Source organism: Staurois parvus, unplaced genomic scaffold (genome assembly GCF_062004578.1).
Source record: "Staurois parvus isolate SC_StPar_1 unplaced genomic scaffold, SC_StPar_1.0 ptg001313l, whole genome shotgun sequence".
Taxonomy (NCBI): domain Eukaryota; kingdom Metazoa; phylum Chordata; class Amphibia; order Anura; family Ranidae; genus Staurois; species Staurois parvus.
In genome coordinates, this window is record NW_028319109.1 from 51,761 (window position 1) to 76,099 (window position 24,339).

The 24,339-nt window shown below is 45.1% G+C and overlaps 1 protein-coding gene across 1 annotated transcript in view; it reads right to left on the minus strand.

Moving 5' to 3' along the window:
• Positions 1-6,231: 6,231 nt before the first annotated feature.
• The window catches only part of LOC149437113 (TBC1 domain family member 16-like), a 55,333-nt gene continuing 37,225 nt past the window's right edge, over positions 6,232-24,339 (minus strand). Inside the window, exon 3 of the mRNA XM_089661110.1 lies at positions 6,232-6,776. Coding sequence (XP_089517236.1) covers positions 6,298-6,776 — 479 coding nt within the window. The 3' untranslated portion in view covers positions 6,232-6,297. The remainder of the gene's footprint in view (positions 6,777-24,339) is intronic.

The following is a 24,339-nucleotide window of genomic DNA, read 5'->3' on the forward strand; positions in this document are numbered from 1 at the left end:
CTATCCTTCAGAGGATCATTGTGATCACGATAAAGTGATTGTTTTGGATGTATACTTGAATGTATTCTTTACTCTGCTGTGGCTTTCGATACCGATCTTTTTGCAGTTTGCTCTTATCAACTGCTCCCACTTTTTGAGGGGTTATACCAGGATGCCGCCTGCAGCTACAGGTATTGTTCTTTTCAGCCAGTGATTCCCTATAATATTAAAGCCATCCTAGTGGCTAATTAGCCTTCCCCTCCCATTGGGAGACCCAAGTGTCCAGCCAGCCATTAAAAACAGACAGTGTAAAAAAAAAAAATTCAAATAAAATAAATCATTTAAAAAAACCTGACACACTCCTATCCCCCCCCCCCCCGTGTTTGTCCTGCACGCATGTGTAAACAGAAATCACACCACACATGTGAGGTATCATGGCGAATGTCAGAGCGACAGCAATAATTAGAACCAGACCTCCTGTGTAACTTTAAACTGGTAATTTGTGAAGGCATTTAAAGAATCACCTATAGAGATTTTATGTACTGTAGTCTGGCGCCATTCCACAGGCATACGAAGACATGTTCATTATCTATTTACTCAGCGTAACATACCCATTTCTATTTTACTAAAAAATGGGTATTATATTGTGTTTGTGTAAACTAAAAAGTGTAATTTTCCCAAAAAAAAATTTTGTTTAAAAAACTGCTGCACAGATATCGTGTGACAAAATTGCTACGCTAAGCATTTTCTTTAGGGCCTCTACTTAAAAAAACATAGAATTGTGACAGTAGGCAGGTAAAATCACCTGGTTGCGTCCAGGATGGCAGATACATTTGTCCGAGATTTAGGCTCTATGTGGATTTGTTCCACTGGGGGGAAAGTGCTGAACCTTCAGCAGTGAGGTAATGAGCCCAGCTGAAGGTATTGGGCTCATTATGGCCTCTAGAAAACTTCTCAGCCTGCCTAGGGAGTTGCTCCACCCTGGAACCAGTTTTGTGTCTGAGTAGACTGGGAAGCATCATATCCTGTTTTTTTTGTTTTGCTCTTATAGTGTAAATAAACCACACCTTTATTTTTCACCTACACTGCTGTTTTGCTGTGCCTGTTTTGTGTTGTGAACTCACCCAGGGGGTCACACACACCCGTTGCCCAGCAAACCCTGTTACACCTGGTGGAGGACCACGGGCAGTTTGTGGTAAATAAAGGCCAGCATGGAGGAGATAAGACAGTTGGCTCTGGCGAATGCCAATCAACCGACAAATGCCAGTTAACAGACAAATGCAAGTCTCCAGCAGACCATTGCAGCCCAGCAGCAAGCCCTGGAACAAGCAGAGGCCCGCCATAGGGAATTGCTGGCGCAGCAGGACCAGAGACCTCAGCAACAAATTGAGGCCGTCATGAAGCAGCTCCAGCAGAGGCAGCAGACTGAGGCTGGAAGTGATTCGGTGTGTGGGCCGTTTATTGCCAAAAATGACTGGAGAGGATGATCCTGAGGTGTTTTTAACCACATTTGAATGGACTGCTGAAAGGGAAAAGGGGCCTAAGGAGCAGTGGGCTGGACTGATGGTCCCATTATTAGCTGGTGAGTTGCAGAAAGCTTATTATGACCTGGAGCCTGACCAAGCAAAAGAAATATTGGCACGATTGGGTGTTACCCTCGCTGTCCGGGCTCAGCGTGTGCATAATTGGACTTTTCGGTTTAGGAAACCCCCCAGGTCGCAGATGTATGATCTCATTCACCTGAGCAGGAAATGGCTGCAGCCAGAGACTGACCACACCAAAAATTGTGGAACGTGTGGTTATGGATCAGTTCCTGAGATCTCTTCCTAATGCCACTCAAAAGGTGGATCAACCATGGAGACCCAGAGACAGCGAACAAGCTTGTGGATCTAGTTGAGAGGTACTTGGCTACGGAGAACCTGACCTCCTCTTCCAGAGACTCACGGACTTTCCACCTTAAGACCAGACCATCCCCAGCGGCGGGTAAGATGATACCAAGGGGTGAGGGTGGAGAGAGTGAGAGGGTGGGAGTGTCTGGCAAGAGTGGCTGGGAAGGTAAAGGCTGCAAGAGGTGGCGAAAAAGGTTATTTGCTACCGCTGCCGGCAAGAGGGACATATTGCAGCCAATTACCCAGCTGTGGATAAGCCAATGCAATGTGACTAAGGGACAGACGTCAGTCGCTGTTTGCGACAGTCGCATGCAGTGCCAGTTGGGGAACCGAGAATCATTTATGTACAATGTCTATTAATGGAAGTAATGTGTTGCTGGATACAGGTAGTCTGGTAACATTGATAAAAGAGGAATTCGTCACTACAGAGGTCTCTAGGCATAACAAAGTGGCTGTTATTTGTGTGCATGTGGATACCAGAGAGTATCCAGTGGCAACCATGTCTTTTGGGACCCCCAAAGGTAACCTATCAGGTAGGGTTGGTGCCCCACTTACCACATGATGCCATTGTGGGAAGGGATTTTCCAAAATTCTGGGAACTCTGGATGTGTCCTGACCCCCCCCCCCCCTCCCCTTCAGACCGGGAAGGTGAATTCCAGAAATCCTTTGAGTGTGGCGAGGACTGTCCCGAGTTCCCCTTGTCGGTAATTAGCAGGGGAGACTCAAGGAACTAGGGAGGAGCCTACCTCTTCAGACAAAAACATGCCGGCTGTTGAGTTTTCTGACTTAGAAGTTCATAGGTAAAGACCCCACACTGATAAAAGCACGGAAAAATGTAAAAATAGATGGCAAACTAGCGAACCCAGATAAGACTTATCCATACTTCCTTGTGGAAAGACTTACTATATTGAGTCGCTCAAGGGGCAGAAGAAACCATTGAGCAACTGGTGGTGCCCAGACCTTACAGGAAGTTGGTGTTTGAGTTGGCCCATGGGCACATCCTTGGAGGTCATTCGGGCACAGAGAAAACACGGGAGAGAGTATTGCAGAGGTTCTATTGGCCTGGGGTCATTAAGGAGATTACTGTTCCTCTTGCCGTGTCAGAAGTTGGCCCCTATGCCCCATTTCCATAGTGTACTCGTACCTCTTCCCATCATTGAGGTCCCTTTTGAGAGGATTGCAAAAGATTTGGTAGGTCCGCTAGTGAAGTCCGCTAGGGGGCATCACTACATGTTGGTCATACTCGACTCTGCAACCCGCTATCCAGAGGCGGTTGTGCTCCAAAATACCTCTGCCAAGACGATAGCGAAGGAGCTATTTCTCATTTTCAGCCGAGTGGGTATTTCAAAGAAACTGCTTACGGACCAGGGTACCCCCTTTCTGTCTCGGGTGATGAAAGAGCTGTGCAAGTTGTTCAAAGTAACACAATTGCGCACCTCTGTGTATCATCCCCAAACAGACGGGTTGGTTGAAAGGTTCAATAAAACCCTGAAACAAATGTTAAGGAAGGTGGTGGATAAAGATGAAAAGGGTTGGGATTATCCAATACCCTATTTGATGTTTGCCATCTGGGAGGTACCCTAGTCCTCTACGGGATTTTCACCTTTTGAGTTGCTCTATGAGAGACACCCAAGAGGGCTGTTGGATATTGCCAAAGAAACTTGGAGTGTGCTTCAGTATGTTGCCCAAATGAAAAATAGAATTGCACAGGTAATGCCGATCATAAAAACATTTGGCCCAAGAGCAGTTAATGCAGTAGAGGGTGTACAATCAGGGGGCCCAGACCCGGTCATTTGCCCAGGGAGATAGAGTACTAGCGCTAATCCCTACAATTGAAAGCAAATTCCAGGCCAAATGGCATGGCCCACATGAGGTAATTGAGAAAGTGAGCGAGGTGAACTACAGGGTCAGACAACCAGGAAGGTAAAAACCGGAACAGATATAATCACATTAATCTGTTGAAGGCCTGGAGGGACATGGAATCCCTAGTCGCAGAGGCTTTGTCACCAGCTCAATCTGACTGCTTGGTTCCTGAGGTTGGAATAGCAGTCACTATCTAAAACCCAACAACAGGAAGTTAAAGAGTTTGTTCCCCGCAACACAGAAGGTTTTTCTGAGCTGCCAGGACACACCTCTGGGGTGGAGCATGACATTACCACCCCGCCGGGTGAAAGGGTAAAACTAAAACCCTATAGAATCCCAGAGACCTGTCGGGAAATGCAGAGAATGCTGGATTTGTGGGTAATAGAGGAGTCCCAGAGTGACTGGTCCAGTCCTATAGTGTTGGTGCCCAAACCGGATGGGAGCTTGCGATTTTGTAAGGACTTTCAACAGCTAAATAAAGTTGCAAAATTTGACAGCTTCCCCATGCCACGGATAGTTGAATTAACCAACTGGGAGCATCCCGGTACATGACCACGCTCTATTTGACAAAAGGATATTGGCAGATTCCCCTAGCTAAGTCAGCAAAGTAGAAGACTGCATTTGTAACCCTGGACGGGTCATTCCAGTATTTAAGAATGCCGTTTGGGTTACAGAATGCACCGGCCACCTTTCAGCAAAAAATGGATCAGATTCTCCGCCCCCATCAGAAGTATACTGCAGCTTACCTGGACGATGTGATTGTCCATAGCACAGATTGGGCCTCACATTTGCCAAAAGTTCAGGCTGTATTGGATTCTATACGGAAAGCTGGGCTTGCGGCCAACCCAAAGAAGTATACTATTGGACAGGAAGAGGTCAGGTACGTTGGGTACACTATTGGGAGAGGAGTAATAAAACCCCAAATCAATAAAGTTGAAGTGATACAAAGTTGGCCACGTCCAAACAACAAGAAGCCAGTACTAGGAATTGCTGGCTACTATCGGCAATTCATTCCCCATTTTGTAAATAGTGTAAGTAACCCGAACCTTTGTTTTTTACCTAAAATGCTGTTTTGCTGTGCCTGTTTTGTGTTGTGAACTCACCCAGGGGGGTCACACACCCACTGCCAAGCAGTTGCAGTGACACAGATGTAGGGAACTAGGAGAGAAGGTGTGCTAGCATTATGTTCCCTGTTTTTTGGGAATTTTTTGTACAGCGCTCCTAGATCAGACAGGCTAGATCCAGTCCTGGCTGGCTGTGCTATCTGGCAGGGACCACAAATCTGGCTACACAGAACTTCAAATGCTTTTGACAGGTATAACAGTTCCCACATACAGAATACTGTAGATTTCAATTTGTATTTAGCTACTTGCCTGGAGTTCAGCTTTAACACATGACAAAAATGGAAGCAAAATCAAAGTCCCTATTTGATGTGTATATTACAATATGTTAACCCCTTGACGCCGACGTAACACAAATATGCGGCCTCACGGACCTGGGCTTTTTTCCGTGGGGCCGCATATTTGCGTACCTGTCTTTGTGTTGGGAGCGCGCCCCTCAGCGCGCTCTCAGCACCGAGACCGTGGTGTCACTGAGAGCACCGGGTCCCGTTCTAACGATCGGGACCCGGGACTCCCGGTCCCGGGTCACATGATCGCTGTGATAGCCTCTGATTGGCTATCACAGTGATCAGTCACTGTGCAGCCCGGCCCCCTTGTTTTTTTTTCTCTCTCTCTCTATGAATGGAGGAGAGAAATACATTGTATCTCTCGAACTCCTGTCAGAGAGAAGAAAAAAAAAAAGTTTGTAAAAAAAAAAAAAGATAAATAAATAAATATTAAAAAAATAAAATAAAAAATAAAAAAAAATACCTAGATCAAGGTTTGATCTAGTTCAGTGCCAGGGTTAGTGTTTAGGTCAGGGTCAAGGTCAAAGGTCAGGGTCAAAGGTCAGGGTCAGGATTTAATAAAAAATTGGTATCAGTGTCAGTTAGTGTTAATGTCAGTGTCAGTTAGTGTTAGTGTGTTTTAGGTAAAAAAAAAAAAAAAAAGACAAACAAAATGCGCACTATGGTTTCTGGGCTGTACTACGGGTACAAACAACAAATAACATACACATATATGGTATCGCTGCGATCGTCAAGAGCTGGAGAATTTATTTTGGGTTGCTCTTTGGTGGTAGGTTATGGTCATAACAAGAAACACATAGCTAAATAAAAAAAAAAAGGATTTTTTTTACTATTTTTGGCCAGTTTTCCTTTGATAATAAAAAAAAAAATCAGGAGATATCCATTACCATTTACCACCAAATGAAAGCCCAATTTGTCCTGAAAAAATCAAGGTATAATCCACCTGGATGTGCAAAGTAGTTGTGATGATATGTACGGTTTTGCTATCACATGTCAAAGGTGCAGAATTGTGCTTAGGCATTTAGATTTGTTTTACCCTTAGGCGTGAAGGGGTTAAATATCTCACTGAAGTGAAATTCTTTCCATTCAATATTTGTGTCCCTAGGCACTTTAATTAAATATCTATTCATTAAATACATTTTCAGCTTTAGAAAAAACTTACCTCATCTCATTCTCCAAAAAAACAGAACCACTGCTTTCTCCAAGAGCTTCACTTATGGGGGAAAGACAAAAGGGGGAAGAAAATACATCAGAATCAGAGTCCAATGGGCTATCTTTGCTAACTTCATCAGAAGATATGTCCAGAGACCGTTCATCTTCGCCATGTTCGACAACATCCCCTGTTCCCTCTATAGCGACATCAGAGGTGTTCTGCTCTCCAGGAATGCCAGTAGCATTCTGTCTTGGGTTGTCTCCTGGGTTTTCTTTGGTAAATGCAGACGTTTGAGATGAGGAAAAAGCAGTTTTTGGAAGGTGTCGGTTTCTTTTTCGTTGAACTTTTAGAACAGGGGAACTCTCAGGAGTAATGTAACGCAAGGCCTCTTCATCCTGACGGTGGATGCGAGAGTTAGGAACCCAGGCCAAAATCAACGTGGAACCCAGAGACTCATCTTTCTCCGTGTAGACACATAAATATCCTACAGAAAATTCAATTATATGAAACAAAAGTTATTTACTTGTTAAGTTACCAATCATACCTACCCAGGCAATTCATGGATGTCAAGAATAATAGTCAGTACAGTTTAATTAATAGGTACATTTAAAAGAGGATAACCATGTCTGGGAGGACATGAGGGGTGTGTGATCACCCCTTAGTTTGCTAAAAGTCCTGCTTCTTTCCCAACCACGCATTGCAGCCCTGACACATCACAGTTTACAAAATGTACCTGGTCCATCTAAGAGCAAAGCAACACATTTTACTCAACTCCTTTTGCAGAAAAAAAATATGGAAAATGAAAAAAATGTATATAGCATAGAAAAAAATGACAGACCAGCCATAATTTAATGTTATGAAAAATTACCAATTACCATAATTTAACTCAACATTGTAACTTGAAGGAATTCTGTACACCATTGGTGTCATTTCCCGCTGATGTGATTGGCTTGCCAATTTTTCTGAAGTTTGCACTGGGACCAGAAATAGGAAACTTGGTTTTGCAGAGATACACCAAGGGTTAAATAGTCTAAAGGGATGTAGACACTGCAGCTTTTCTCCTTAGAACATTGAGAGTGCACGAGGTGATTGTGAAGAACACAGCCCACACAGTCATGTCATTCATTCACAGTTCCCTGTGAATTAATGCCTATAAATACCATCAGACATTGCGGCTCATGGTTTGTAGCGCTCAATGAACTGTGAGGGCACTGGTTAGCATTCTCATGGTCCATGGATCTTCCTGCTGACAAGTAACCATCTGCCTGTACGAGGTACAGGCAGACATCTGTGCTCAAGAGTCTGCAGGAGCCTGAGACTGCACCCACAATCACAGTTGCAATGCTCTACACACTCCTTAGAAAAACAATAACTGCACTTTTTTTAAACCTGCAAAAAAATGTGCATTTATGTTTTTTTCAAAAGGTGAACTTGTCCTTTATAGTAGGTTCTACTATCTCTACACTGCCTATGCAAGCCTACCTTGTGTACTTTGCAAATTAAACACTTACTTTGCCTATTCTGAAACTGATTTTTTTTTATCTGAGAGACCCTATTTCTATGCTTGGTTGCCTGCCAGTGACTGTACATTTTCAGTCAACTAATGTGCAAGCTGAATCATAAAGAAAGGCAGCGTACACTAAGCAGGGTTCTTTTTACTGCACTTAAACTGCAATTAGTAAATAGTCCTATTGCATCACCACTCAATGACTCTTCATTGACCTTTGCAAATTACCTTGCACACAAAGCTAAAGTGGGATCAGATGTGAAACCAGTCTGGCAAAAACTGAGATTTTTACCCTTCTCTGTTAACGGTAAGAAGCTGTTTCCCAAGAACGTAAAATGAATCTAAATCATTTGATATAATGCACTTACTGGATCTTGGTGTGGGGGTTGCTTTTGTTCTCTTTTTTTTCAAGCTTACTATATTTTATTTTCATCTGGTAATCCTGAAAATAATGCACTTCCTCTCCCTGGTGGCTACTGTATTATAGGGGGAGCCAAGGGTGTCACCCTGGGCTTCTCCCCTATTATGAACTACAAACATGTCCATATCTCCTCTTCTCCATTACATAGGGGGCAGGGCAATTGATAATATACAGATGATAGCTAGGAGGGAAGAGATTATTTGGCACCTGTTAACAAGAACTGGCATAAACATTGCATTTCTAGCAAGATTAAGATTAACCCCAGATGATTTACCCCCTTTCCTGATCAGGCCATTTTTTGCGATACGGCGCTGCGTTACTTTAACTGACAATTGGTCAGTCAACTCTGTACATAAATTAATTAAATTTATGTCATTTTTTCCCCACAAATAGAGCTTTCTTTCGGTGGTATATGATCACCTGTGCATTTTTAATGTATTCATAAATTTAGGCTAAAATGTATTCTGCTACATGTCTTTGCTAAAAAAAAAAAAATACATGTAAATTAATTGGTTTACGTGAAAGTTATAGCATCTACAAATGGCAGTGTTTATATACTGGAATTTTTTTTCCGTTTCTTTTATACTAGTAATGGCAGTGATCAGCGACTTCTAGAGGGACTGCGGCGGGCATTCTGACACTGGGTGGGAGCTTACCAACTGCCACGGACATCCCAATGACACTAATACAGTGATCAGTTCTAATACGCACTGACAATGGGCAGGAAGGGGTTAACATCTGGGGTGATCAAAGGGTTAACTGTGCGGTTTTACATAATGTGTGTGTGTTTCCGTAGGGAGACATGCTGCTGTGCGTTTCTCTGCAGCATGTACACTGCAGCATGTCCTTACTAGCAGGAGACAGACCTGTGTTGTTTACACACAGCTCTCCCCTGTCAGTTCTACACGGCAATCGCCGGGTGTCGGCAGGGAATCGCCGGCCAGGACCCAGTGATTGACATCTGTAGCCATCACGGGTAGGCCAGCGTGCCCCCTACCTGGAAATGCAAATCACATACACATTATATATATACATACATACATACATACATATACACATATACATATATATATATATACATACATACATACATACATACACACACACAGTGGGGATCGAAAGTTTGGGCACCCAGCTAAAAATTTGTATTAATGTGCATAAAGAAGCCAAGGAAAGATGGAAAAATCTCCAAAAAAGCATCAAATTACAGATTAGACATTCTTATAATATGTTAACAAACGTTAGATTTTATTACCATCATTTACACTTTCAAAATAACAGAAAACAAAAAAATGGCGTCTGCAAAAGTTTGGGCACCCTGCAGAATTTATAGCATGCACTGCCCCCTTTGCCAAGCTGAGACCTGCCAGTGTCATGGATTGTTCTCAATCATCGTTTGGGAAGACCAGGTGATGTCAATTTCAAAGGTTTTAAATGCCCAGACTCATCTGACCTTGCCCCAACAATCAGCACCATGGGTTCTTCTAAGCAGTTGTCTAGAAAACTGAAAATAGTTGACGCTCACAAAGCTGGAAAAGGCTATAAGAAGATAGCAAAGAGTTTTCAGATGTCAATATTGTCAAGGTCCTACCTTTTCCCTGAGGTTATGTTACTCCATGTGCTGGCGTCCATCTTGGATTCTGCTGTGCATGATGGGAATCCTTTTATGCCTTCAGGTCTCTGTGGTCCATCCTCCAGAGGGGTGTGGCTGATGACATATAAGCCTGTGGCCCGCACATGCTCTTTGCACTTGTGTCTTGTGTCTTTGTGTCGCTATTACTCTGTTCTGACTCTCGTGACTCTCCTGGTATCTGATTCGGCTTGTTACTTGACTATTCTTTGTATTCTCCCTTGATCTGACCCTCTGTTGCTGAACCCGGCTCGTGACCTGTGATTCTCGTCTGCTGTCCTGTACTGTTTTGTCCTGTTGTTGTTGACCCGGCTTGTCCGACTACTCTTTTGTCTCTTCCACCAGCTACACGCCATTGGCGGCGGCCATTACCGCAGCTGAGGTGTCTCGGGGGCCGCGACCTGGTTCCTGGCTGCGTCAAGTCCATCCCCACCATCAGGGGCCCTGGTGAAGGGCAGCCTGGGACTTAGACTCCGCGCCCTGAGGGACTTTGGTCTGTGGGTGGTGGTTGTCGTCAGCCAGTGCGTTACATTGTTAGGCCTGCCTGTCCGTTCCTCGGCCCCTGCCCTGACATTACACAAGTGCCATGAACCCTGACGGTGCAGGCACGCCTTCGCTCCCAATGCTAGTCGCCAGACTCGATCAACAGGATCACCTGTTGGATCAGTTTGCTCAGGCGTTGCAAACTCTGCTTGCACGCACTGCACACCTTGATCCTGGTGCTATTAGGCCGGTGGTCTCTCCCGCAGCTTCTCCGCCTATTGCGTCCACCACCTCGACGGCTGCATCAGCGGCGCCCAGAGGTATGACTGGTTCAGCCCCTCTTCCACAGCGCTTTGGGGGTGAGCCTAGTCAGTGTCGTGGGTTCCTCAACCAGGTGGGTATTTATTTTGAATTAATACCCCACGCCTTTCCGTCTGAGAGGTCAAAGGTGGGGTTCCTAATTTCCCTACTCTCAGACAAGGCCTTGGCCTGGGCAAATCCCTTATGGGAGAGGAACGACCCAGTGATTCAAGATTTTTCCGGTTTTGTCGATGCCTTCCGTAGGGTATTCGACGTACCGGCTCGTTCTGCCTCGGCGGCCAAACTGCTCATGACCATGCGTCAGGGTTCACGGACCGTGGCCGAGTACGCTATAGAGTTTCGTACCCTGGCGGCAGAGGTCGGTTGGAACAATGAGGCTCTGGTGGCTGCGTTTTCCCATGGTCTTTCTGACACATTGAAGGACGAGATTGCAGCTAAGGAACTGCCTGTGGTGTTGGAGGAGCTCATCTCTTTCCTGATCCTGATTGACACCAGCTCAGGGAGAGGCCTTCACTCAGGGAACGCCTGCGGAGGCCTTCCAATCGACTGGCACCTGCGTTTTCTGTCCCACCCGTTCCTCCCTCTCCTCCCACGCCTCCTGGGGATAGCTTGTCTGGTGGGGAACCCATGCAGCTGGGGTTTGCTCGCCTTTCCGAGGGGGAGTGGGCCGCTCGGCGTCGGGAGGGTCGCTGCCTGTACTGTGGCCTCGGTGGGCACTTTTGGCAGTCTTTTCCGGTCCGTCCGGGAAACGCTCGCACCTGAGATCATGTCGGGGACAGATCTTGGGTGGAGTTTCCTCGTCCCCGGCGTTCCGCAAGGATAAGCCACTGATCACTGTGGTCCTTTCTTGGACGGAGGGCTCGGTGACGGCCCAGGCGTTGGTAGACTCTGGGGCCGGTGGGTTGTTCTTGGACAGCTCGTTTGCTGCACAGCACTCCATTCCCCTGCAGGCTCGCGCTACCCCATTGGTTCTCGAAGCCATAGATGGCAGGCCCCTGCAGCCGCCGCAGGTTACCCACGAGACTCTGCCGATAGAGGTAGCCATTGGGGCTGTTCACAGGGAGTTGGCCTGTTTTCAGGTGATTTCTTCCCCACACTATTCGGTGGTTTTGGGGTATCCCTGGCTCCAGAGGCACAATCCAACCTTCAATTGGCAAACAGCCGAGATTCTCTCATGGTCTCCACAGTGTGGGGCCGGGTGCATCCGGGGGCCGGTTAAGGTATTGTGTGCCTCCTCGGACTCTGCGTGGCCCACTGACTATGGGGAGTACCGGGACGTGTTTGATAAGGTACGCGCTGGTACCTTACCGCCGCATTGTCCTTACGACTGCGCCATATCCTTGCAACCCGGGTCCACTCCTCCGCGTGGCAGGGTGTACCCTCTCTCGGTTGCGGAGAATAAGGCCATGGAGGAGTACGTTGTGGATGCGCTTTCCCGGGGGCACATTCGTAAGTCTACTTCTCCAGCAGGAGCAGGTTTTTTTTTCGTAAAGAAGAAAGGTGGGGAATTGAGGCCCTGCATCGATTATAGGGGTCTCAATCGGATTACCATTAAAAATGCATATCCGATTCCTTTGATTTCTGAGTTGTTCGACCGCCTTAAGGGAGCAACAGTCTTTACCAAACTCGACCTTAGGGCGGCGTACAACCTCGTACGGATCAGACAGGGGGATGAGTGGAAGACCGCGTTTAACACCAGAACCGGGCACTACGAATACCTGGTGATGCCCTTCGGATTGTGTAATGCGCCCGCGGTTTTTCAGGAATTCATAAACGATGTCCTTCGTGATTTGTTGCAGCAGTGCGTAGTGGTTTACCTAGATGACATCTTGGTTTACTCTACCTCCATGGAGTCTCATGTCCAGGATGTTAAGCAGGTGCTGCAACGATTGCGTGAGAACGGACTCTTTTGTAAACTCGAGAAGTGCGAGTTCCATCGATCTCAAGTTGCCTTTTTGAGCTACATAATTTTCGCGGAGGGATTTTCCATGGACTCTCAGAAGGTTGCTGCGGTTCTGCAGTGGCCTCGTCCCAATGGTCTTCGGCCCATTCAGCGCTTTCTGGGTTTTGCCAACTACTATCGGAAGTTCATCAGGAACTTCTCCACATTGGCAAAGCCTCTCTCTGACCTAACCAGGAAGGGGAGTAACCCTCACGAGTGGCCATCCGAGGCCATCATAGCTTTCGAGGCTCTGAAAGCCGCCTTTGCTTCGGCTCCGATTCTTTCACATCCCAATCCTGGGTTGCCCTTCGTCCTCGAGGTTGATGCTTCCGAGACGGGAGTAGGGGCTCTCCTGTCTCAGCGTCGGTCGCCCGATGGACCCCTACTTCCCTGCGGGTTCTACTCCAGGAAGCTTTCCTCTGCAGAATGCAACTACCAGATTGGAGATCGGGAGTTGTTGGTCATCATCCTGGCTCTCAAGGAGTGGAGGCACCTGCTCGAGGGTTCCGCGGTTCCGGTCCTCATTCTTACCGATCATAAGAACCTGACTTATCTTTCGGAGGCCAAGAGATTGACACCCCGCCAGGCCAGATGGGCTCTGTTCTTGTCACGCTTCAACTATGTGGTTTCATATTTGCCTGGTTCCAAGAATGTCAGGGCTGATGCGTTATCACGGCAATACTCTGAGTTGTCCAGGGAAGACTCTGAGCCAATCTCACTTATACCTCCAGATCAGATCCTGCCTGCCATTCGCACCAGTCTGACCTCTCCTCTTGGGGAGCATATTTTGGCGGCTCAAACTGATGCTCCTCCCGGGAAGCCGGAGGGTAGATGTTTCGTACCCGAGGGATTGCGCACCCGCCTGCTGCGTACCTACCATAACGCCAAAACTGCTGGGCATCCGGGGAAGAACCAGCTGTGTTGGGTCGTCTCTCGCTTATTCTGGTGGCCAACCCTCCGTGCTGACATTGCCTCTTATGTAGCGGCATGTTCGATCTGTGCCCAGAATAAGTCTCCACGGCATCTCCCTTTGGGTCTTCTGCAACCCATTCCCAATGGGGAGCGTCCTTGGTCACATCTAGGTATGGACTTTATTGTAGACCTCCCGGTGTCTCGGGGTCATACGGTCATCCTCATGATCGTCGATTGGTTTTCCAAGATGTGCCATTGCATTCCACTCAGGAAATTACCCACAGCGCAAGAACTGGCCACGGTCTTTTCCAGGGAGATTTTTCGCCTGCATGGGTCGCCTAAGGCGATTGTCTCGGACCGCGGGAGTCAGTTCGTGTCCAGATTCTGGCGCGCCTTCTGCTCCCAGTTGGGTATTAGTCTCTCCTTTTCTTCAGCCTACCACCCGCAGTCCAATGGGGCTGCGGAGCGTTCCAATCAGGCCTTAGAACAATTCCTTCGGTGTTATATTTCAGACCATCAGGACGATTGGGCCGATCTCCTGCCTTGGGCAGAGTTTGCCAGGAACTCGGCGGTCAACTCCTCCTCCGGGATGTCTCCTTTCATGGCCAACTATGGGTTCCAACCCGCGCTATTACCTGAGAGGTTCTCACCACAGGACATTCCGGCTGTGGAGAACCATCTTGCTGCCCTGTCCGTTCCTCGGCCCCTGCCCTGACAAATATCCTCTGTTTGGAATGTAATCAAGAAATGGCAGTCATCAGGAACAGTGGAAGTTAAAGCAAGATCTGGAAGACCAAGAAAAATATCAGACAGAACAGCTCGCAGGATTGTGAGAAGAACAATTCAAAACCCACGTTTGACTGCACGATCCCTCCAGAAAGATCTGGCAGACACTGGAGTTGTGGTACACTATTCCACTATAAAGAGATACTTGTACAAATATGGTCTTCATGGAAGAGTCATCAGAAGAAAACCTGTTGCAGCCAGTGGCACAGGGAACATCTCACGAGTAGAAGGAAAAATGGATTCAATAAAATTTCAGCAAATTTTGGATGGTAACTTGATGCCATCTGTGAAAAAGCTGAAGTTAAAGAGAGGATGGCTTCTACAAATGGATAATGATCCTAAACACACCTCAAAATCCACGGGGGATTACATCAAGAGGCGTAAACTGAAGGTTTTGCCATGGCCTTCACAATCTCCTGACCTCAACATAATTGGAAATCTATGGATAGACCTTAAAAGAGCAGTGCGTGACAGACAGCCCAGAAATCTCAAAGAACTGGAAGACTTTTGTAAGGAAGAATGGGCAAAGATACCTCAAACAAGAATTGAAAGACTCTTGGCTGGCTACAAAAAGCGTTTACAAGCTGTGATACTTGCCAAAGGGGGCAGTACAAGATATTAACTCTGCAGGGTGCCCAAACTTTTGCAGACACCATTTTTTTGTTTTTGGTTATTTTGAAAGTGTAAATGATGGAAATAAAATCTAACTTTTGTTGACATATAAGAATGTCTAATCTGTAATTTGATGCCTTTTGGAGATTTTTCCGTCTTTCCTTGGCTTCTTTATGCACATTAATACAAATGTTTAGCTGGGGTGCCCAAACTTTCGATCCCCACTGTATATACACACACACACACACACACACACACACACACACACACGCTGAAGTCAATAAGTATCTGATCCCCTGCTGATTTTGAATGTTTGCCCAATCACAAAGAAATGATCAGTTTACAAATCGAATGGCAGGTGTACTGTAACACAGAGACAGAATAGCAACAAAAAATTCAAAAGAAATGCATGTCTAACAAATTATGCATGGATTTGCACATTCATGAGGGAAATAAATATTTGATCCCCTTCACAAAACATGACTTAGTACTTGGTGGCAAATCCCTTGTTTGCAATCACAGAGGTCAGACGTTTCCTGTAGTTGGCCACCAGGTTTGCACACATCTCAGGAGGGATTCTGGCCCACTCCTCTTGGCAGATCCTCTCCAAGTCATTAAGGTTTGATAGCGGACATTTGGCAACTCGAACTTTCAGCTCCCTGCACAGATTTTCAATTGGATTAAGGTCTGGGGACTGGCTAGGCCCCTCCAGGACCTTAATGTGCTTCTTCTTGAGCCATTCCTTTGTTGCCTTGGCCGTGTGTTTTGGGTCATTGTCATGCTGGAACACCCATCCACGACCCATTTTCAATGCCAAGGCAATCACCCAAGATTTGAAGGTACATTGCCCTGTTCACCGTCCCTTTGATGTGGTGCAGTTGTCCTGTCCCCTTAGCAGAAAAACACCACCAAAGCAGAATGTTTCCACCACGTTTGACAGTTCATATGGTGTTCTTGAGATCTTGGATTCCTCCTCCTCAAAACACCGCGAGTTGAGTTGATGCCAAAGAGCTCGATTTTGGTCTCATCTGACCACAACACTTTCAACCAGTCCTCGTCTGCATCATTGACGGGCCTGGACATGTGCTTTCTTGAGCAGAGGGACCTTGCGGACACTGCAGGATTTCAATCTTTGTCGGCGTAGTGTGTTACCAATTGTTTTCTTGGTGACTGTGGTCCCAGCTGCCTGGAGATCATTGACAAGATCTTCATGTGTAGTTCTGGTAGAATTCCTCACTGTTCTCATGATCATTGACACTCCACGAGGTGAGATCTTGCATGGTGTACCAGACCTAGGGAGACTGACAGTTATTTTGTGTTTCTTCCATATGTGAATGATTGACCAACTGTTCTTACCTTCTCATCAAGCTGCTTGGCGATAGTTTTGCATCCCAGTCCAGCCTTGTGCAGGTCTATAATCTTGTCCCTGACATCCTTGGACAGCTCTTTGGTCTTTGCCATGGTGAAGAGTTTTTGGAATCTGATTGTTTGATTGCTCCTGTGGACAGGAGTCTGTTATACAGGTAACAAAATGGGATTAGCAACTCTCCCTTTAGGAGACTGCTTCTAATCTCAGCTTGTTACCTGTATGAAAGTGACCTGGTAGCCAGAAATCCTGCTGAACGATAGGGGATCAAATACTTATTTCCCTCATGAACATGCAAATCAGTGCCTAATTTGTTAGACATGCATTTCTTTTGAATTTTTTATTGCTATTCTGTCTCAGTGTTACAGTACACCTACCATTCGATTTTTAGACTGATCATTTCTTTGGGATTGGGAAAACATTCAAAATCAACAGGGGATCAAATACTGATTTCCTTCACTGTACGTGTGATTTATTTTTTTTTTGTAGCCCTGCCGCCCTGTAGCAGTAGTTCTACTACAGGGAATCGTATAACATTTCATTGCTGAAAATATTCCTAGCTTAAAAAAACTAATGCAACCACCAGATATAAAAAGGACTGTAAGCTGCAATATATTACATTTTTTTTCTTGGGTTTAGTTATCTCTTACAAAATTATTAGAACAAGTCAAGTACAAATACAATTACAAGACATTCTTTGCCTATGCAGGGCCAGTGCTAGACTGTATTGTGCCCTAAGCAAGACCAACTACAACTGCAGTAGGGAACAGGCAAAAAGAGAAAAAAAAAAAAAAAAAAAAGACTCAGGCACATTTGAAGTTTTTTATACACATGATTATGTAGGTATCACAGTTTTATTACAATTGTACTTTTATGGTAAAGGGCATTATATAGGCAGGCTAATTTCTATATATTTTAACGCATACATACCTGTTTATTCCACTCAGATGGATATATTTTTGTGTATTAGAATATTTTTATTGCCAATCATGTGATTTTATATTGTATCATTGCAATCATGTGATTTTATATTGTATCATTGCAATTAGGACACATCCCCGTTTTTCCATGGCGCTAATCTTTCTCATACAATTTTAAAATAAGAGTATATTTTAGCAATTATTCTTAGTCAATTCTTTACTAGAACATCACCTATAGTGAACTGTTAATCTACTGTACGTTTCCATAAATTGATCCTGTGTCATTAACTGTTCTGATATTATTCTGATCACATATGACATTTGCTAAAAACCATGGAAAAATGGCGCCCCACTCTCGCGCGTGCGCACTGGGTATTGATCTTCTTCAAAATGGTGATGGTCTAACACGCATGCGCCAAACCCTATTTAAGTGGACAACATGGTGTAATTGGCGACCCCCCCTCTGAGGACGTGCGGGTGCACGAAACGTGTTAGGAGGAGCCACATTACGCCGTGACGTCACGCCGCCGGAGCGACGTGGAGCTCCGGTGGCCATCTTTGAAAGTGGATGGTCAGTCCAATATTCTGTTAATGCTTACCTTGATGGATCGGTTTTAATATACTTCAATAAACCTATTTAACCTACTCGTTTAACCCCTTAAGGGGAACTCTGGTGGATGTGGATCACCAATAAAGCCCCAAGGATCCTGTCAGATGACCATCCACCCCTTAGAGGGAAGACTACGTAGTTCCTGAAACCCCGTTGATGACATCTGGAGTATTGATATAAGGGCGCATTTTATATATGCGCATTCGGTGAGTGTGCATTACTTACACTAATACTGCAAGGACACCGGTTCCAGAATAGCAAGAGCACAAGAGTCACCTTTTGAACTGTTTTTATATTTATGAACTTTGCATTTGAAACATTTCTAGTTGATTTTATGTTTTAAGCGCTGCACCCCTTTTACAGTATATTTTATAAGGTTTATTTATTGGTTACCTTTGTGCATAGCGGCTTTTTATTGTACTTTAGAGCGCTCACATTTTTATCCATTTCTATTTCTATTAGTGATCTGTGATTGGCTCCAGCTGGTCACATGGTACAGGGTGCTGTGATTGGCCCCATGTGTCATGTGAGAGCTGGGAATAGTCACAGCTCTCCAGGAACAGAAGCAAAGCTTTTATGAATGAGATTGATTCATAAAAGCTGTCATCATGTGATCGCATAGCGATCACGTGATCACCTGGTCCTGATTACCGGGATTCTCATTCCGCTGTGTCCAGGATAAAAACTGGGATCAAATATCTGGGTCTTCAGGGAGTGTGTCCTGCACTGGGCTCACAGCAGCTGATTCCCATGTCATCAATTTGGCACATATGGTTTTCCTTTGTGTCCAGCCTCCTCCTCCACAGGCAAAGTGGCTGGGTTCAATGGTACACCCTTTTCATTGTTATATTTTGTACATAACAATACAAATTCACACTTTGTGAACCTTGCATTTGACAAATATTTAGATGGGCTGTTTGCACATAATTGCTGCACAGAATGTGGAACCATTAAAGTTGAATAATTGACCAAAATAATGCCTGTAACTTTGTCTAGTAGCACCTTGCATATAGCTACTGCTCTGATATAGCCGGGTGAACCCATCATTACTGGGTCCAGCTTGCATGAAATATACAGTATCTCAATTGCTTGTTTTTTTTTTTTTCTGTCATTCTCTTTATGTAAGAACTTCAGTTTCATGTTCTAAAAAGATAACCTTTTCCTTGCAATATTATAATTTCTCTTCGCGTGTTCTGTTGTTCGTTTTAATTTAATAATACAAGTCCTTAGTTTCCATCTTATATATTTTTCCAAAGTCACCACCCAATATATGATAACAATACCATACAGTCATGCAGAGATGTCTGTAAATCCAAAGTTTTCTTCAGCTTACCACTGGACTTACAAGGGAAAGACATTTCACAGTCCACACATTCTGCTTCAGATTCAAAAATAAAAACAAAGTACAAACAATCTGTATATGAAAAAAACAGAAAAATCATGAGCCAGATAAAAAAAACAAAACAAAAAACTATAAAAAACAGTCGGCTGCAGCTGGCATCTATCCTAACAGGGTGCGTGGGCTTGGTCAGATGGGTCTGTCATTTTATTTATTACTGTTAAATCATGCACCGCCCATCAAGTTACTAGAAGACCTTTAGTTTTCATTTTTATAGAAAAATTTCTCATGTATCCTGTCCATCTAGACTCTGTTAATTAACACAGCTGAAATATAACAACCTCATGTTAATCTAAAGCAGCAGTACTGAATTAAAATTCATGCAGGTCCAATCGGTAAAATTTTTGTTCCAGCAGAGGTTTCAAATTGCATGTTTGTGTGAGGATTCATATCTTATGTCATATCAGAGCCCCTTCTTTTATTTCACAATCCCATTCTTACATCAGTTTCTTCAGTCCACCTACATATCACAATCCCCCCTTCACATCAGTTTTCCCTTTACAGTAGTGTTCTGAACCGCACCTCCCAACAGCGGTGTCCTCTGCCCCCCCTTCACATCTCAATTCCCTGCAGCTCTGCACCCCACTTCATATTACACAGCCCCCAGAACCTCTGGCACTCCTTCACATCACAGCCCCAGGAACCTCTGGCACCCCATCACATTACACAGCCCCCTTCACCTCTGACCCCCTTTATATTCCATAGCCCCTTGCACCACTGACCACCGCCCCCCCCCCCTACATTGCACAGCACCTACACCCCTGGCTCCCTTCACATTACATAGCCCCTGTGCCTCTGACCTCTTTACATTACACAGTCCCTGCACCTCTGGACCCCTTTACATTGCACAGCCCCCTGCACCTCTTCACAATACACAGCCCCATGCACAGCACATAGTCCCCTGTACATTACACAGCCCCATATTAACAAGTTGGTGATTGGTTGCTAGGAGCAACTAATCACCTGCTGGTTAACTTGGAAAGTAAGCTCTGGCAGCTCCCACCTTTGTTTCAGCACTGCTGTGTACAGAAGTGTTCTGCTGTATTAGTGACAGAGGCAGGCTCCTAAATGGCGGGACTGTGGCGGTCCAGAAGGGACAGTGACTGGGTCCGCATCTGGACTATGGTCTGCCATTTAAAGATGCCTGATCTAAAGTAACCCTGAATTACAAATTTTCCCAATAACCTGTATTCCATTTCCAACCAAAGGTTATCTAAACCAATTAAAACAGATCTATATCATTAAAACAAAATTAACTAGAAAATCTACAATTTCTGGGGAAATTGTGTAAAGTGTTCTTGCAAGTAACCCTTACCAAATGATTCATGAAATGTAAGCAGTGTACATAGCAAGCCTGACAGAGTGAGAAATGGATTTCAGCTTGTATTTTGGAGTTCACAGTTAGCCTCAATGACTCAGCTGCGTGTGAGTCATGTTTGGTTGCTGTAGCAACTCACTCAGTCAGGAATGTCAGCATGTCTGTTCTAAACAGTGTTTAAACTTGCCAACTTCACTGGCGATTGCCATCTTCAAACACTTGTAGTGTTAAAAGTATAAATGCTACAGAGCCTTATATTGTGATAATCACAAGAAGCAGGGCTAAATTTTGATGTATAGTATGTCTCTGAAAGATAAAAAATGAAGGCACAGTCGCAGTTTAAAAACGTCCCTTAAAATTTCAGGTATCTAGAGTGGAGTTTCAATGAAAGTCAAAGGGAGGGGTGAGTTGCAAACAAATGGTCATATTCTGAAAACTATCAGGAGTATGTCCTAGCCGTGAACATTTTTAGTGACAGCAGGGTTAGCTGAACGTTTTGATATAAGATATGTGTAGGTGGGCTTGAAAATGACAGTGATGGCAGTTTACAAATCATGTTCTGATTTTTCCTTTGCACACTCTAGCTGTGCTCTGCTGCTCAATGCATTCCTATGGGAAAATTTCGCCACAAAAACCGCGATATTTCGTGAACGATTCGGCGAAACGTTCCACAAAGTAATAGCAATCCGATCAGGAACAATCCGCGCGTTTTGATATATTACTTGTCTTTGTAGTGTAAAAACTGTGGGAGGAGTTAGCGTGGCAAATTTGGCTATAATAAGAATAAGAATATACTTGTGAGATAACAATAAGTGCTCTTGCTATGCAAGAACACTTAATAAAATTGGATCAGAAATGAATACTTCAGTGATAATCTCAATATGACATCCTAATTTCAATTACATAGATACCTCTCCTTAAAGGAGGACACTCTACCTCATTTCCCTTTTTTAAATGCACCATTTCCACTATTAAATGATATTTAATGTGTTATACTATGTATACGTTTAAATTTAACCTTCATTTTACCACACTTACTGCAATCACAGTGTTTATCAGATTAATTAAGCCAGCACATAATGTTATGAAAATTTCTAGTCATATCATGGTTGTGTCCTTGCCAGTATTTATCGCTGATGTCCAAGAACATTCTTCTCATGGGAAAGAGAAAAGGGAGGAGGGAAATCTACACAGAGTAACAGAACACAAAGGATTGTAGGACCAAAAGGCCCAGCACACCCATACATGATTATCTCTCCAAAATCACTTACATTTTCCCCATTTTTTTTTTCACACAACACATGCATATCATTCTCTCAGTTGCTTTTAAAGCTCCTCAAAATGTCCCTCCTTAAGTTAGTTTACCTCTCTAAACTCTGCTTTCCTTATTTTGTTCTCTGATATCTCGGGCATCCCATGTACTGTAATCCTGTACTTAAAGCGGAGTTCCAGCTGAAAAACAAAACAAAAAAAAAGTCAGCAGCTACAAAAACTGTAGCGGTTGACTTTTAAAATACAGCCACTTACCTGTCCCTCGGGTCAGCGGTCTCCTCACCACCACTGGTTTCACCGGCTGTCTTCTCTCCCTGGCGCCAGCATCTTCAGTGTGGACACCCGGCTGTGACAGCTTGCGGCTTCATAGCCGGGTGCCCACTGCGCATGTGCGAGAAGCACTGCACTTTGTGAATGGCTCCGTAGTCTTCTGGGACCTGTCACGTGTTCCAGAAGACTATGGGGAGGGAAGGAGGGAGGGCAACTTACACTTCCGATCGACTAGGTGATCGCAGCGGAAGTGGGAGGGGGTACCTGTCAAATTTAGGTACCCACTCCTCCCCCCACTCCCCAAAGGTGCCAATCCTTAATGGGGAGTGGGGAACAAAGCAGTAAAGTGGAACTTCCCCTTTTGGGTGGAACTCCGCTTTAACTTACTCCAGCTCCTATATCAGATGGGCAGCCATAGTGCTCATCCCATCTTCCTTCTCTGACCACATATAAAGTATTCTGTTTGGGCCAGGGCCAATAATTTTATTGTTTCTATACAATTTGACTCATTTCTCTGTTTTAGCTTTTTATCAGGTTTTAAAATGTACTAGTTGTGGTGCCTTACTCTAAATTAATTCCACAACTTATCAAAATATTCCCTTATGTCTAATGTTACTTTGTCACCCTTCATCCATACTGCTCAATAGATAGCCTGCTGCTCGCCCGGTTGGAAAGCAGTTTTAAAAAAAAAAAAAAATTCTTATTTTATTTTTTAATACTTTTGTCAGAATAGTACAATGTTAACAGAATAGTAACAATGGTGGTGGTGGTGGTGGGGGGGGGGGGGGAAATCAGGGATTTTTTTTTTTTTACACTTACCTTTGCAGGAGAAACAAAGATCATTTCTCTGGCAATGCAAAGCTTGCTGTCAGAACCAAACTCATTCATGAGGTAAGTTTTGACAGCTCAGGATAGTGATCTGTGACAGCTGTGGGCCAATCACAGCTCACTAGGAAGAGAAGCAGAGCTGTTATGAATGAGACTGATTCATAACAGCTTGGCTTACAGTGATCATGTGATCGCATGTTCACCAGGATCTTCATTCCGCTCTGTCCGCTTGACACAGCAGCAAATATGGGGGGGACGGGACACTTCGTGCCTGCTGCACCCCCCTGTGTTAGTACAGCCTCCATGCAGGAGGTTCTCACCATCGTTACAGAGTCAGGAGGCTCGACTGTTGTTTTGTCGTATCAGACCTGTGGCTCAGGTCACATGCCTTGGTTTTCCAGACCATCCAGAACCCATCCCTAGTGCTAATACACAAAGGTTGTATCTCTTGTGCCTTTCCTTTACAGCTCCCAGCTGTACAGTTTCTCATAAACTCTCTCAGACGTGGATCTCTGGCTTGGGGCACCTCTGACCCCAAGGTGAGACCCTGTCTCTCAGCTTAATTCTCCCTTACAATCACAGACCCCTGACTCCTAATCTTGTCTTTCTTAAAAGAACAGAACACACCTGTGTCATTAGTGGGCCTGTTTTTTTTCCTAAAACCTGGCCTGAACTAACTTATCACAAAGTGATATCCCCCCCCCCACACACCTTTTTGTTTTGTACAGAGGGAAAAACACCACTTCTTCAACCCAGCACCTCTGTGCCAACCAGGGGCGTATCTACCGCGAGGCAAACAAGGCGTTTGCCTAGGGTGGCAATTTTTATGGGGGCAGCACCGCCCCCCCCAAGAAGAGACCTTTTGGGCAGGAGTGGACAGAGCCATGCAGGGCCGCCAGCAGAGAGGTCGCACCGGTACCCTTGCAGTGGCCCGGACAGCAGGAAGATCGATGCGGGGGAGAGCAGTTGCAGAGCGATGCTCCTGTACCTCTCCCTCCAGCAGCTGACGAACCGGGACCAGAGGAAAGCCTGGAGCAGGGAGAGAAGAGAACACGGAGGAGTTGAGCTGTGCTGTGTTCTGTGGGATCTCCCTGCCTCCATCCCTGCACTGACAGATCGTATGGGGCTGCACACACACCCCCCCCCCCTTCCTGCTGCTCGGAGATCAGCAGCCCTTGGAGAAGGGAGAGGGAGAGAATCATATATACATACACACACTTATCTCGCTCTCTCATTGGGGGTTGGGGGGGGGGGGGCGTTAAATTTTTGTGTTGCCTAGGGCAGCACAAAATCTAAATTCACCACTGGTGCCAACTACCACTTACTGGGGTCCAAACCTGTCTAACCTTATGTCTTTTGCCTCTAAAAAGGGAACTCTGCTCACCTTTTTATGACTGCTTCCACAAGCATTTCTTAACCTGTAACCGGGTTTCCCTGGTCTCTCTACCTT